This window comes from Acartia tonsa, chromosome 4 (genome assembly GCF_053477335.1).
Source record: "Acartia tonsa isolate MP-2025a chromosome 4, ASM5347733v1, whole genome shotgun sequence".
In the NCBI taxonomy this organism is placed as follows: Eukaryota; Metazoa; Arthropoda; class Copepoda; order Calanoida; family Acartiidae; genus Acartia; species Acartia tonsa.
In genome coordinates this window covers 14,572,210-14,585,574 of record NC_137263.1, presented here as the reverse complement: position 1 = coordinate 14,585,574, position 13,365 = coordinate 14,572,210, and the positions used below count along the sequence as shown (strand labels likewise).

The window sequence follows — 13,365 nt, the reverse complement described above, 5'->3', positions numbered from 1 at the left end:
GTTACATAGAGTACAGGTATACATATTATATATATTGTAGCACCATTCACCACCTGGGTTGGAGTTGGTAATAGACCAAGTATTTGGTTACATAGAGTACAGGTATACATATTATATATATTGTAGCACCATTCACCACCGGGGTTAGAGTTGGTAATAGACCAAGTATTTGGTTATATAGAGTAAAGGTAATATATTTTATATATTGTAGCACCATTCACCACCTGGGTTAGAGTTGGTAATAGACCAAGTATTTGGTTACATAGAGAACAGGTATACATCTATAATACAAAGTAGCTTGATGTCTGTCCGTCTGTCTGACCGTCCCTTAAGATCTCGGTAACCAATAAACCGATCGGATTCTACTCTTCAGGGAATATACCTACTGGTCCTGTGGTGGTTTTAGGCTATTTTTTGGGGGGATGGGACACCCCCAACCCCCCCCAAAAATAAATAAATCCCCACTTCCAAAATTTTTTTTTTTACATTTTTTGTAAAATTTTAGTAACTGCTGATCAAATTGGGCTCTACCCTTCTGGGAATATACCTACTGGTCCTCTGGTGGTTTTAAGCTATTTTCTTGGGGGGTGGGAACCCCCCCCCCCAAATAAAAATATCCCCACTTCCAAAATTTTTTTATTCTTTTAAACAAAACCCAGTAATTGGGGTGGGGGAACCCCACTGCAACATGGAGCGAAGCCCCCATGAATCCCCCCCCCCAAAAAAAAATTTAAATATTTTTTTTAATTTTAATTTTTGTGTATGCGAACAACCTAGGTTTAATTTTTACGAATTGAAATTTTTGTGTATACTAAAACAACCTGGGTTTAATTTGTACAAATTAAAATTTTTGTGCATAAAGCAGCACAGCCTGGGTTTAATTTTACCACAGAGTAATTAAACAAAGAATAATTTTTTGAATATTTTTTTAAGCAGGGTTGACTTCCCATAACTATATAGGGCGAAGCCCCTAGAGGCTAGGGGCGAAGCCGCTAGTATTATATATTGTAGCACCATTCACCACCTGGGTTAGAGTTGGTAAAAGACCAAGTATTTGGTTACATAGAGTACAACAGTAATACATATTATATATTGTAGCACCATTCACCACCTGGGTTAGAGTTGGTAATAGACCAAGTATTTGGTTACATAGAGTACAGGTATACATATTATATATTGTAGCACCATTCACCACCTGGGTTAGAGTTGGTAATAGACCAAGTATTTGGTAACATAGAGTACAGGTATACATATTATATATTGTAGCACCATTCACCACCTGGGTTGGAGTGGGTAATAGACCAAGTATTTGGTTACATAGAGTACAGGTATACATATTATATATTGTAGCACCATTCACCACCTGGGTTAGAGTTGGTAATAGACCAAGTATTTGGTTACATAGAGTACAGGTAATACATATTATATATTGTAGCACCATTCACCACCTGGGTTAGAGTTGGTAATAGACCAAGTATTTGGTTACATAGAGTACAGGTAATACATATTATATATTGTAGCACCATTCACCACCTGGGTTGGAGTTGGTAAAGCTTTTCTTTTGTAAATTATACCGTGTATAATAAGATATATAAGTTTTCCGGAATTTTAAAGTTAGGGGGAGATTTGAAATCTGCATCAAATTTTAAGGATTTTTTGTAAAATTCGTTTTTTCTATAATTCTTTATCTAAAAGCGGAATTGCATTTTAAGTTAATTAATTTTGGCATCTGTGATTGGTGGATTTAAAAAATCTGCGCTCTGATTGGATGTCGTACATCATTCAACCAATTATAGCGCAGGTAGTTTAAAATCCACCTATCCTATTGGTCAAAATTAATTAACTTAAAATGCATTTCCGCTTTTAGATAAAGAATTATAGAAAAAACGAGTTTAATAAAAAATCCTTAAAATTTGATGCAGATTTCAAATCTCCCCCTGACTTTAAAATTCCGGAAAACTTATATATCTTAGTGTATAATGTAAAGAATATGACAAAGTATATAAAACAAGGCAGCTTTGAATGGTTGAATTTCTTAGGATAAAGTTAGCTGTCGGAAAATTATATCGCCGAAAAATTTCGTCACTTGTATTATTAGAATTAATCGTCCGTAAAATAATAAACGAAGGTGTTTATCTAATATCATTTATTTATGTTTAACGGATTACGAACACAGTAATAGTGTCTGACTGATTATGACGTAACAAAAAAAATTAGCCAACTATAAATTTTACCATTGGTCAATAACTGCCTCTCATTGGCTAATTTTTTTTGTTACGTCATAATCAGTCAGACACTATTACTGTGTTCCGGATTAGGAGTCTTCTAGTCTGAGTATCTAGATGTACTAAATCTATTATTTAGGATAACCAGGTAGTGAACGGTAAATGTGGAGGATACTGTGGCTCCTGTGTTCCAGAACATCACCTGGGACTTAAACTAGATGTCCTTCCAAAACCTTAAACCCATCCTCTCAACTCCTACTGAGTAAACGAACTAACCAACAAACGAGTTCCGTGTTAGCAACCTAAATTGACGAATACATTTTCCCTGTCATAATATCCACGTATTATATCCATTAATTTAGCGTTTGTGTTTTCTCAAATGTACTTTTTTTTCATACGAAGCCTATTAATGAAGGGGTGGGGAGGTTACCCCCTCTAGACTCTTCATAAAATTAACAAAATTCCCATTTTGGTAAGGAAGACTTGAAAGAATTGGCATAATCACTTAATGAATTCTACAAATTGCCATAAATTAAGAATTACCTAATCTATTCCAAAAAATTTTCAACCCTAAAAAAAGTTTTATATACTTAATTCAGTATAAATGTATTCTAAATTTCTTTTTAAAGTAGTTTAAACGTTTGGACACTTAACTTAATGAATATTCTAATTAAAATTTAATTAAAGTCCCCAAAGTTATAAAACAACGAATAAGAAATCATTATTTATAAGACATTGGGAACTACAAAACTTAGCAGCTTAATGTCCCTACTCACACCCTGATCATTATCGTATTCTAAAAAATGTGTTTTTGTATTACATTTCTAATAAAATTGTTAAACTGTTAATTGTATTTTAAATTAGTTTAATATTAATTCTTACATCTTTCCATTTTGTATTGTATATTAAAATGTAAAAAATTCTCTATATTGTAAAATTAACTGCCATCTTTATTTCTCCATGTTAATAACCAAATTATGTTTTAGTCGAATATAAATTAATAAAATAAAACATTGTTGATTAAATGTTTACTTTCTTCATTCAACATTTAACAATTTATATAAAATCAAAATTTTAAGAATAAAGAAATGATTCGATACATCAATATAAAGGGTGTGCAAAAAAAAAATGCGGACTTTTTAAAAATTGAAATTGCGCGGCTTGTGTTAATAGTAAAAAATGTTATGCATATCGTTAGAACCGCTATGAACTCTATTTTTTGGAAATATAAGAACGGATCCTGTGCTACGTATAGTTTGGGAGCTAAGGGTTAAAATGTCCCAACTGACGTGAAACTTGACTAGCGAGTAAATTTTAAAATATAACTAAAAATTAGAGAAGATATTTTGCTAAAATTGATACGTACATTTTTAAATTTCAAATTGCGCGGCTTGTGTTAATAGTAGAAAAATGTTACGCATATAATATAAGAAACGGTTCCTGTGCTACAAATAATCTAGGAGCTAGGGGGTAAAATGTCCCAAAATTTACACGCAAGTCAAATTTTAAGTCAGTTGAGACATTTTAACATATAGCTCCTAAACTATACGTAGCAGAGGAATCGTTTTTATATTTCTAAAAAATAGACTTCTTAGCGGTTCTAACGATATGCATAACATTTTTCTACTATTAACACAAGCCGCGCAATTTCAATTTTAAAAAAGTGGCCATTTTTTGTTGAATTAAGAGGAATTTGATATTATTTTATTGATCGATTGCAATAAATTACGGAGCATTCTCGAAAATTGCGCTTCAGACACGTTTCTATAACCTGCCGTCACACGAGTTGAAATCTCCTAAAACTTACTTTAAATCAAAACGTTTTTTATATTCTCATTCGTTTTCATTTCACCGATAGAGTTAGTACTCTCTCTTTACATCGCTTTTTAAATACGTTTTCGATGGATTCTTTAGTGATTTATGGAATATCGATCGATAAAAAATATTAATTGTAGCATAAGGAAACGAAATAAGACGTTTTTAATGGAATAACATGAAGTTACAAAATCCGCATTTTTTTTGCACACCCTTTATATCCCAAATCTACCACCTCAGATTAAAAGGGTATAGTCCCTTTCGTGGATACGCTCCTTATTTCGTATTTTTCACAGTAGCTTTTCTCCTATTTCTATCCCCTGCGGGGGGCTCTAACCCTGTGGGGCAATCACCTAACCCAATATAACCTAACCTATCAAACGCCATTTTAAAAATGCGACGAATCGCCCCTTGACAGTGTTTCGCCCTTTTAAGGCTCATCAGTATGGCTCTATTCATAAGAGTTAATTTTGCAAGAGTCGGGGCTTGAACAGGGAACCCTTAAATTATCATGCCAACACCCTACCCATTGCGCCATTACCCCATGACGAGTAAGGAATAAAATTTCGACCAGAGAGCTCAACCAACTTATGATGAGTTGGTGGCCTTGCACTTATGGCTAATTAGTAGGGTTTTTCATTCAAGAAATAAAGATACTTATTTTTATTAATTTTATTAGTATAATCAAATACTTAATAACAAATATATTTTACAATTCTAGGCCCGAAACTTAATCATTTTTAAGTCGTATAAAATTATCAATTTTTTAATTTGTTGAACAATAATGTTTATTGGGAATACTGCTTAAATCTTAAAACATCCACATTTAAAAATAGGTATTTATCGCTTCGTATTACAGACAGCTTTCCGCATATATTAAAATAAAAAAAAATTATAAGATTAAAATCAGTTTGGTTAGCCCCCAGCGGTCCCAGGGGCTAAAGGCCCGGGCTAACAATATATTTAATATTTGTAGAAAATTGTCTGTAATACGATGCTATACATTATTTTTCTGTATGGCTGAGAACCGGTTCTAATCCAGCGGATATTATTCGGTTTCATAGCAATACTGGAATAGTATTTATAACAATTGCATCTTGGTTTCTTCATTTTGATTTATTCACTTAGAAAGAAAAACTAATAAAAAGTATGTTAAGAAGAACAAATATGTTCACAATAGCACAGCAAGATAAAGGATTACAATAAAATCTAAAATAATCACATAAAAATGCACTGATTAAAAAGCTTGCTAAATTTAGAGTAGCTGCAATAATATTTTTTTACTATGATTTTAGTTTAATTAAAACAACAAATACTGATTTTAATGCAATAATTAACTAATTAAATGAAGCTATGTAATTAATCATTAAATCGTTTATTACAGTAATTATGGCGTTTTTATGAAAGATTTTTTCATATGGCATTAACGTTAAAAATTAATCAAAGAACGTACTATTATATATTGTACAAAAAATCAGGTATTATAAAACTGGTTTTGATTCATGTTAAAAGCACAGTATGTAAATTAATGCAAGGCGATGGTTAGTTTTCAAAGTTTATCACCAATTCTATTTTTAGTAGCGAAGCTACTCTATAATTCGAAATGTCCGTCCGTCACAGAGAGTTAGCTCTTTTCGTTAATTTAAACAGGTTAGAATTGTCCTATCGATTCCAAACTTTGCATGATGATTCCTATAGTAGTTAGGTACAATTTAGAAAGCGTAGCAAATCTATAAACAATACCAGAATGTCCGTACGTCCATTTTAAACATGTCGATTTTTAACTTTTTTGACAACAAATTTTTGTGTGTTAAAATTATCCGATTCTTCTGATTTTTAAAAAAATTATTCCTATTACAACAAGGTACAATGTTATAAGCGAAGCATCTCTATAAACAAGTCCCAAAAATGTAAGTATGTCCTTAAAAAGTATCCTCTATTTATGCAGTTTTGCAACAAATTTTCTTAAAATATTGTTTGTACTGATGCATTAATATTCTGCTAATTCAGTTCTGACAATCTACAAGTGTTAATGTTCGTTTGTCCTTCCATTTCAGAGCTTCGCTTTTATGGATGTCGTCATCCTTGTTTTTAATATTGTTAAAATAATAGAAATTGTAGGAGAAAAATTAGGAGAAGCTATTTCAACACTATTTGCATTTTTTAACCTTTTATTTCCAAAAAGAATAAATAACTATGGTAGCAACATATTAAGACCTCATATTTCAATCTTAATATAATGGTTGCATTTCTTCTTATCATTAAAAACAAAAGGAAAAATTCCTTACACTCAACAATAAAATAAATGCAAGATAGGACAATGGCGGTCAAATTAATCTACAATCCATCCTATCCCCTGAATTAGGTAGCCACCAAAGGTAGAATTAAAGAAGAGAATAATTTCTCGTCCAATGTCCTATCTGAGGTGAGATATGTTTATGGAAAAGAGGACCAGGAGTCCATAGAGTCTGAACCTTCCTCATCACTGGTCTCAACCTGAAAAGGATTTATTATTACTTGGATCTTACACCAGATTTTCATGTACTTTAATAAAGTGAAACACGCAGCGGGCTAAAATAACAATACATCAACTTTATCCCATACCACCCATCCTACTGGATGTATGAATTTAACATTAAATGAGGTCCATATTAGCAACCTAAATTTAAGACAAATTTTCTCCTGTCAATATATCATTATTCACGTATGTCCTAGATATATAATATTCTATTAACTTAACATTATTCTTTAATCGACAAATAGTTTTAATAACTTACTTGTCTGTCGGTATGTCAGAGGCACACTCACAGACAGACAGACACAGATCCTTATTTATTAATTTAATATAAAGACAGTAGAAGATATTTGAGGTTTCATAACAAAACAAAACAAACCTTTTCCCACTGCCTTGTCTGACTTGACTTTCTAAGTGCTTCTATAACAGACTGAATATAAAGTCCCTGGTCAAAGTGTGCAGGCTCAAGGCTGATGTCCAGGGGAGGCTGTCCAGAATCAGAGGTGAGGCTGAACCTGTCCCGCAGGTAGCTGGCCAGTCGCATCAATCCTTTCACGTGCATCCTAAGTTTACAAATATCAGCAATATCAGACATTAATGATGAGAGTTTATAAGGGATAATTGGAGCACTATGAGTTAAAAACAATTGAAAGTTGGAACCAACCATTTCCTATATCGATCTGCCATGGATATTGATAAAATGAAGCAAGCGGTTTTGTAAATGTAAACATTAGCAATTTCTGTGTAGTAAAAGTAATCGCAAATATGGGCATTAAAAAAATCAAATAGATTGGCTTTAAAAAAGTAAATGCATATTTTTTAAATTTTTCCTTTGGTTAATTTGTTTTATTTAGAGCAATTTTTTGTTAATACGTTGAATGTGAACTAGCATAAATAAAGCACTGTAATGCTTTAGCATGTCATGAAAAATTTAGCATGTACTTTAATGTGGAGCTTAAACTGGCCCTAGCAGATATGAAAATGTCTCGTCCTACTACATGACTACTTAGGTCCAAACACTAAAAAACTATGACTTCACACACACACATATGAGAAATATTTTTAACAAACATTGGAAATGAATTTACCTTGTTAGACAGGGTGACGTAGATGACGAGCTTTGTTCAGAATTTAATTCCTCTACATCAATATACAAAACCTCCTCCCTCTCCTCCTTAATTGTGCGGCCCCGCAAGTCTCCGCCCTGGGCTATTAGGTGACCGCGTGATCCGCACACCACCACCTCCTGTGTGTAGCCGTGCAGGTTGGTGTTGATGTTAAGGGTGGCCAGGACGCCGCAGCTGAGCTGCAGCTGCGCCACGCAGAGGTCGTCGCAGGTTACCTCGCGGATACCTCCTACACAAATTATACCTAATAACTTCATTTCATTCACATTTTACAAGAATGAAATTTTGTCTTACATCAGATGCAAAAATTCAAATTTTTGAAATATGTAAGTATCCATTGTAAGACTGGCTTATAGAATATGATAAACAAGTTTTACTGAAGAAATAAAACTTACCAATCGAAGAAGTGGCTGGTGTAAGTGTTCTAAGTGTAGCATTAACCCTGAGAATCCTTCCCAGGCCCAGGTAGCTGAGTAGGTCAATCAGGTTGGAGCCAAGCAGGGCTAGAGCTCCACCTCCCATGGTTGAGTCACATTGCCAAGAATAATTTCTATCAAGCAAGCTTCCACATAGGATTCTAAATTGACAGAAAATTAAAAGTTACTACTGAACAGTGAACACATTACCGTGCGAGAGGAATGTGTAGGGGATATCATTGGAAAAAAATTAGGATTTGATGCTTTCTCCTTTTTTATCTCAGTCCTCAAAACCAACACTCATTTTCAAGTTCCCGTGCATAAGTAAGTTTAATGAAATCCATTAAAGCGAAGCACTTTGCGAATACCAGCTAGCACTCCAGATTTAATCATAATTGTCGGAAATCACACAATACATGCATTAGATAAGACTGTCCCTGACATAGGGACCCCAATAAAAACTAATTTTACTTTTAATAGATGGTGTTTTCTATACCTAATTTGAATTATAAAATAGTGCTTTTATATCTATATTTTTAACAGTGAATAAAATAGATAGAAATTTTTTAAAATCGCACCTGATATCACATAATTTGATTTGACCAATGTGTTTTTCATGAATAAGTTTCTTCAAAAGAGACATATTCGGTAAAAATCTAAAAAAAATATTGTTCATTGTTAATGTTAAATGTATTGCATCGCATCTTAAACAGTTTTCCATGAAAAGTAAAATAGAAGTTTATTTGTTGGGTTTAATTTAACAATTCCTTTTAGTGGAAACTTGTCTATTATACTATAAGATGCATCATTTTGTTTCATGTTGCTTTTATTCCAGCAGAAATTAATCGGATTTGGAGCCACATTGGAGAATCTTTTAAGTGACTAATTGTTTTTTTAACAAGGATGACCGCACCCATAAAGGCAAAGCTCTTAAATCAGAACACAGGACAAAAAACAATACCTCTTATAGAGTGTCAAAACATATAATTAGAACATTAATTAGTAAGTCTAAACAAAATTGTACATAAATTTGTTGCAAAAATTGCTAAATACAGGATACTGTACATATAATTTCAATTTTAGGATTTGACAATAGATGCCCTGCTTTATAATATTGTACCTTGTCCTAAGAATCAGTATCTAAAATATCAGATGATAGGAATATATCAAAAAAGCCTAATTATAGAAAAGCATCACTTTTAAAAATTCTTTCTACCTTAGACTATAAGCTAGTATGGCGAGTAAGGATGGATAATAGGCAGCTGCACGGACCATACGCAGGCCCTCCGTTTGATTGAGGCCGCCAGGACGGTCACACACAACATGCTTCCCTATCCGCAGCGCTTTCACACTTATCTGAACAAGAATAATAAAGTCCATAATTAAGTTTTAGCGCAGCAACAATATTATTAATTTGACGAGGAAGATTTAAAACTAAGTAACAGTATTTTTGGCAGATTTGTCAAAATTACACCTTATAAGGTATTTAAAGATGAATCAATTGATTTTGAATAAATCTTTTCTACAATTGTGTAAAATTCTGCCTTTAGTAACTGGTAAACATTGGGCGTAAATTGAACTTATTAAAACTACATTGCTCCCAACAATCCTGAAAATACAGTTAATTTACCAAACAATCTTTATTGAAGGAAGTTAAATTAATCTGCAATCAACTTATCCCAGTGTACCTGTGCATGGAGGTTAGGTGAGGTAAATATGATAATGAGATCAACATCTTTTCTTAATACTACTTCATCTATCTAAAAACATCATAGCACAAGTTTATTTATTATAGGAAATTATAAATAGGTATTAAAAATTTAAAAATTAGTATCATAAATGGCTGTCCTCCCTCGCTAAATTTTCAATTCGTATGAAAGGCTTTGATGTTTTTTAACTTTTTAAGTTAAATAAATAAATATAAATACAAAGGCTAACAAATGTCAGAGAGAAAGAGGGGACTATGGGCTATTTATTACACTAGACCCCAAAGTTTTATAATAACGTATTCTTATTCGTTGGCCTACCAACTTTGGTGAATTTTGATTGCTTGATTAATTAAGTTGAGTGTTCAAACGTTTCAACCACTGATTTTAATCTTAAGAATTGTGTATCATCATTGGGGATTAGATCAATTTATCGGCCATTGTCTTATCCCTTTAGATCCCTGAATAAATCTTAGAATGTACGATCCCACTTGAAATCAAAAATAATGAGTTCATATTCAGTGTATTATAAATTCCTGTTATAAAAAAAGTTAACCTGGGTTGTATAAAATGGAATGTTTAGTTTATCAGCAGCTGCCTCTACGTCCCCAAGTTTCCGACCCCATATTGCTTCCACGCGGAAACCCTGAAAATTTAAATTACATTATCGTATACTTCAAATCAAGTGCACAAGTTAGAATCATGACAAAGTATGGAACATTTTTCTATACATAAAGTCTATGGCTGGAAAGGATTAGAAATATTTCCAGTATGGCTTCGAAACTGATTAGAGCCGGTTCTCACCCATAATGAAACTTATGTATAACATAGTAATACAGACAATTTTCCACGAATAATCAAAATAATACCTTAAAAATAATACTAGTTTTGTTAGCCCATATATTAAAATTTAAAGGAATATTTTAAAAATTCCAGGCGTCTATCTTGACAAGCAGCTTAGGGAATCAAGTTGGCCCTAAAATGTTTCTGACGGACTTGCAGACGGTCTTTAGTAATTATAGAGTATTTTAGAGTATTTTCGGCGTTTTTTGAGATAGGCGTTTTTTGAGATGACCCAAAATAATCACCTTATCCCTGAGAGCTGGAACAATAACAAAAACAGGCGGGCTAGTGCCAAATATTGCCACCCCTGGCAGCTGAGGGCACATCACATCCCTCCTTGTAAGTAACAGGCAACACACAAATATCCTGATGGAATGGATGTATAATATACGTGGATATTAAGACAGACAGGGGAAAAATTGTCGTCAATTTAGGCTGCTAACAATGGTCAGTTCAGTAGGATGGGAGGAAATGAGGTAAAGGGGGAGGATGGGTGTACATCGTCATTTTAGCCAGCTGCGAGAATCTTTTATTAGAGAACATGAAAATCTAGTGCAGTATCCAGTAATAATATATCCATTCCTGATTAGTCAGGTCACATTGTATCACAATTTATTTTTATTGTCACAACTTCTAGAATATGGGTCACATTATAACATCTGCAAAATTCAAAAAGGAACAATAAGATATCATATACATTCATTTAAATCATAAATTCATAAAAAATAATAATTATAATGAATTAAGATACTTAAACATATCTTTAGTTTATAAGTTCCAATTAAAAAGCAAAAAAATAAGATCTATGTAGGCTGTAAAATGACTATTTCTATAAATAATAAGTTTTATTTTTTATTTAATTTCTATCACATGCATATTTTGTGGTAAAGCTTGAGCTTTTTTTATTTATAACATCTATAGGTAAGCATTTATTTATGTTGACTAGAAAATTTGCACATTCTATGTTATATTTTATTTTCATATTTTTGACAATATGTTTTGAAAGAATCATAAATAGCCTCTCGGAAGACATTTTGATGGAAGAGGTAGGAGGACACATGGCCTTGAGCTAAATACCTAAATAGTTAAAAAATAATTTGATTCTTTTCCTGAAAGTGCATTTCCAGCATTGAAACCCCCAATATTTTTTTTAATTAAATAAATAATGAGACAGGGTTCCTTTTCCTATGCCTAACCTCTGCAGGGCTACCAAGTTCCCAATATAACCTATCCTGACCTAAAGTAATGAACAAATGAATGAAAAACTACCCTCCCCCTCTTATTTCAATTTGTTTCAAAATTAGTGAGGTTTTATTGTATTCGATTATGCTCTTAGAGGGAAAACATACCTACATATTTAATTATTAAAAAAAACAAGTTATGAGTTAATAATAAGTTTTGAACTACATAAGTTTTACTTCACTTGTTAGTGTTTGTAGGGGAAGGCTGTCTTTAATGACTTGTCGCAATCACTGTACTTTATTATAAGGATTTATTTGTACCTGATCCTGGAGCCTGGCCAGAGTTGATCCAAAGGTTTGACACTTTTCCTTGGTTGGTATGCATCATATTGTGCGGCTACTATTTCAATAAGTTGTGTGTCCAGGGGTACACTGTAGTTACCAAGATGTGTACACTCATCCATCAATCCTAAATATAATAAGTTGTGTGTCCAGGAGTACACTGTAGTTACCAAGATGTGTACACTCATCCATCAATCCTAAATATAATAAGTTGTGTGTCCAGGGGTACACTGTAGTTACCAAGATGTGTACACTCATCCATCAATCCTAAATATAATAAGTTGTGTGTCCAGGAGTACACTGTAGTTACCAAGATGTGTACACTCATCCATCAATCCTAAATATAATAAGCTGTGTCTAGGGGTACACTGGATGAACGAAATGACCAACCAATGAGGTTCATAATAGCAAGCTAAATTAACGAAAAATTTTCACTTGTCAATATATTCAGGTATATCCTATATCCATCAATAAAACTTACCTCTCATGAAAGTAAAAGCTCCAGTCCTAGTGCTTGTCTCCGTGTTCATGTCTCTGAAGTTTGTGAGGCTGACCCTGGAATCTGGAGCCAGAAAACTGTCCCGCAGGAACTGATCTCCAGAAAAGCCTCCATTGTCAAACTTGAACTCAGGACTTGATATAAGGTGTAATACCTAAAGAAGTATTTATCCTTGAAAAAAAATAACAGCTTGTCAGCCTGTGTGCTTTTGGTTCTCCTGTACGACGAAGCTTTTTATTAGATCAGAGATAGTTTATATTTTGAGAGAGGGTATCTCTAATATCTCAAGAGAAATCGCCTCCAAAAAAATATTCTTTTTTTGAAAGTGGAGTGTCGACTTTTCCGTCAAATGTTCCTAGAGACGTAGAAGCATATAGGCATTTTTCTTTGTTAAACACTGTAAAATATGACATGTTGTTTAAGATATCTTTGGGTTTGCGGACTAAAATGTTAAATATTTGGTATGAAATAAAATTTACCTTATCTTTATAATCTTTAACATCTTCGTATTGATTATGTAATAATTTCCAATTTAAAGCTTTGGCCATTACACCCTAAAACATAGTAAATGTTTATCTATAAAGGATGACAACATCCATAAGTAGCGAAGAACAAAAAAACGTGAATAGAACAACGGTCATAGATCAAGAAAACATTTATAGAAATCATTGATAATTTGTTTCCACATGTTTTAAT

The 13,365-nt window shown here is 32.8% G+C and overlaps 3 protein-coding genes and 1 long non-coding RNA gene across 5 annotated transcripts in view; 1 reads left to right on the top strand and 3 right to left on the bottom strand.

The window, feature by feature from the left end:
• The window catches only part of LOC145316207 (A disintegrin and metalloproteinase with thrombospondin motifs 9-like), a 48,407-nt gene extending 45,657 nt beyond the window's left edge, over positions 1-2,750 (top strand). Inside the window, exon 53 of the mRNA XM_080156562.1 lies at positions 2,365-2,750. Coding sequence (XP_080012688.1) covers positions 2,365-2,463 — 99 coding nt within the window. The 3' untranslated portion in view covers positions 2,464-2,750. The remainder of the gene's footprint in view (positions 1-2,364) is intronic.
• A 1,947-nt stretch (positions 2,751-4,697) lies between these two features.
• Positions 4,698-5,280, bottom strand: LOC145316206 (uncharacterized). Its single transcript, XR_013878338.1, has 2 exons — positions 5,034-5,280; positions 4,698-4,903 (listed from the first exon to the last, which is right to left on the bottom strand). It is a non-coding gene; the product is annotated as an uncharacterized LOC145316206 (long non-coding RNA).
• A 628-nt stretch (positions 5,281-5,908) lies between these two features.
• LOC145316203 (glucose-fructose oxidoreductase domain-containing protein 2) lies at positions 5,909-11,344 on the bottom strand. Its single transcript, XM_080156559.1, has 10 exons — positions 11,235-11,344; positions 10,893-11,018; positions 10,361-10,450; positions 9,787-9,858; positions 9,315-9,454; positions 8,677-8,754; positions 8,078-8,259; positions 7,644-7,911; positions 6,935-7,118; positions 5,909-6,536 (listed from the first exon to the last, which is right to left on the bottom strand). The coding sequence occupies exons 2-10, from the start codon at positions 10,971-10,973 to the stop codon at positions 6,477-6,479; spliced, it is 1,155 nt and encodes a 384-aa protein (XP_080012685.1). The 5' UTR covers positions 10,974-11,018; positions 11,235-11,344; the 3' UTR covers positions 5,909-6,476.
• The window catches only part of LOC145316200 (protein ABHD18), a 7,042-nt gene continuing 4,982 nt past the window's right edge, over positions 11,306-13,365 (bottom strand). The window contains exons 8-11 of one of the 2 annotated variants that reach the window (XM_080156555.1): positions 13,149-13,223; positions 12,652-12,823; positions 12,150-12,297; positions 11,306-11,724 (exon numbers count right to left, since the gene is read on the bottom strand). In XM_080156555.1, the coding sequence (XP_080012681.1) occupies positions 11,613-11,724; positions 12,150-12,297; positions 12,652-12,823; positions 13,149-13,223 (507 nt within the window). In that variant the 3' untranslated portion in view covers positions 11,306-11,612. Of the gene's footprint in view, positions 11,725-12,149; positions 12,298-12,339; positions 12,438-12,651; positions 12,824-13,148; positions 13,224-13,365 lie in introns of those variants that run through there. The other variant, XM_080156556.1, reaches the window with a different exon arrangement.

Coding starts and splice junctions, on each gene's coding strand:
- LOC145316203 (XM_080156559.1), bottom strand. CDS start 10,973: ATGTGCCCTCAGCTGCCAGGGGTGGCAATATTTGGCACTAGCCCGCCT. Junction 9,455..9,786: donor CACCTAACCTCCATGCACAG/GTACACTGGGAT, acceptor ATTCTTGTTCAG/ATAAGTGTGAAAGCGCTGCG. Junction 8,260..8,676: donor ATCAAATTATGTGATATCAG/GTGCGATTTTAA, acceptor CTGTCAATTTAG/AATCCTATGTGGAAGCTTGC.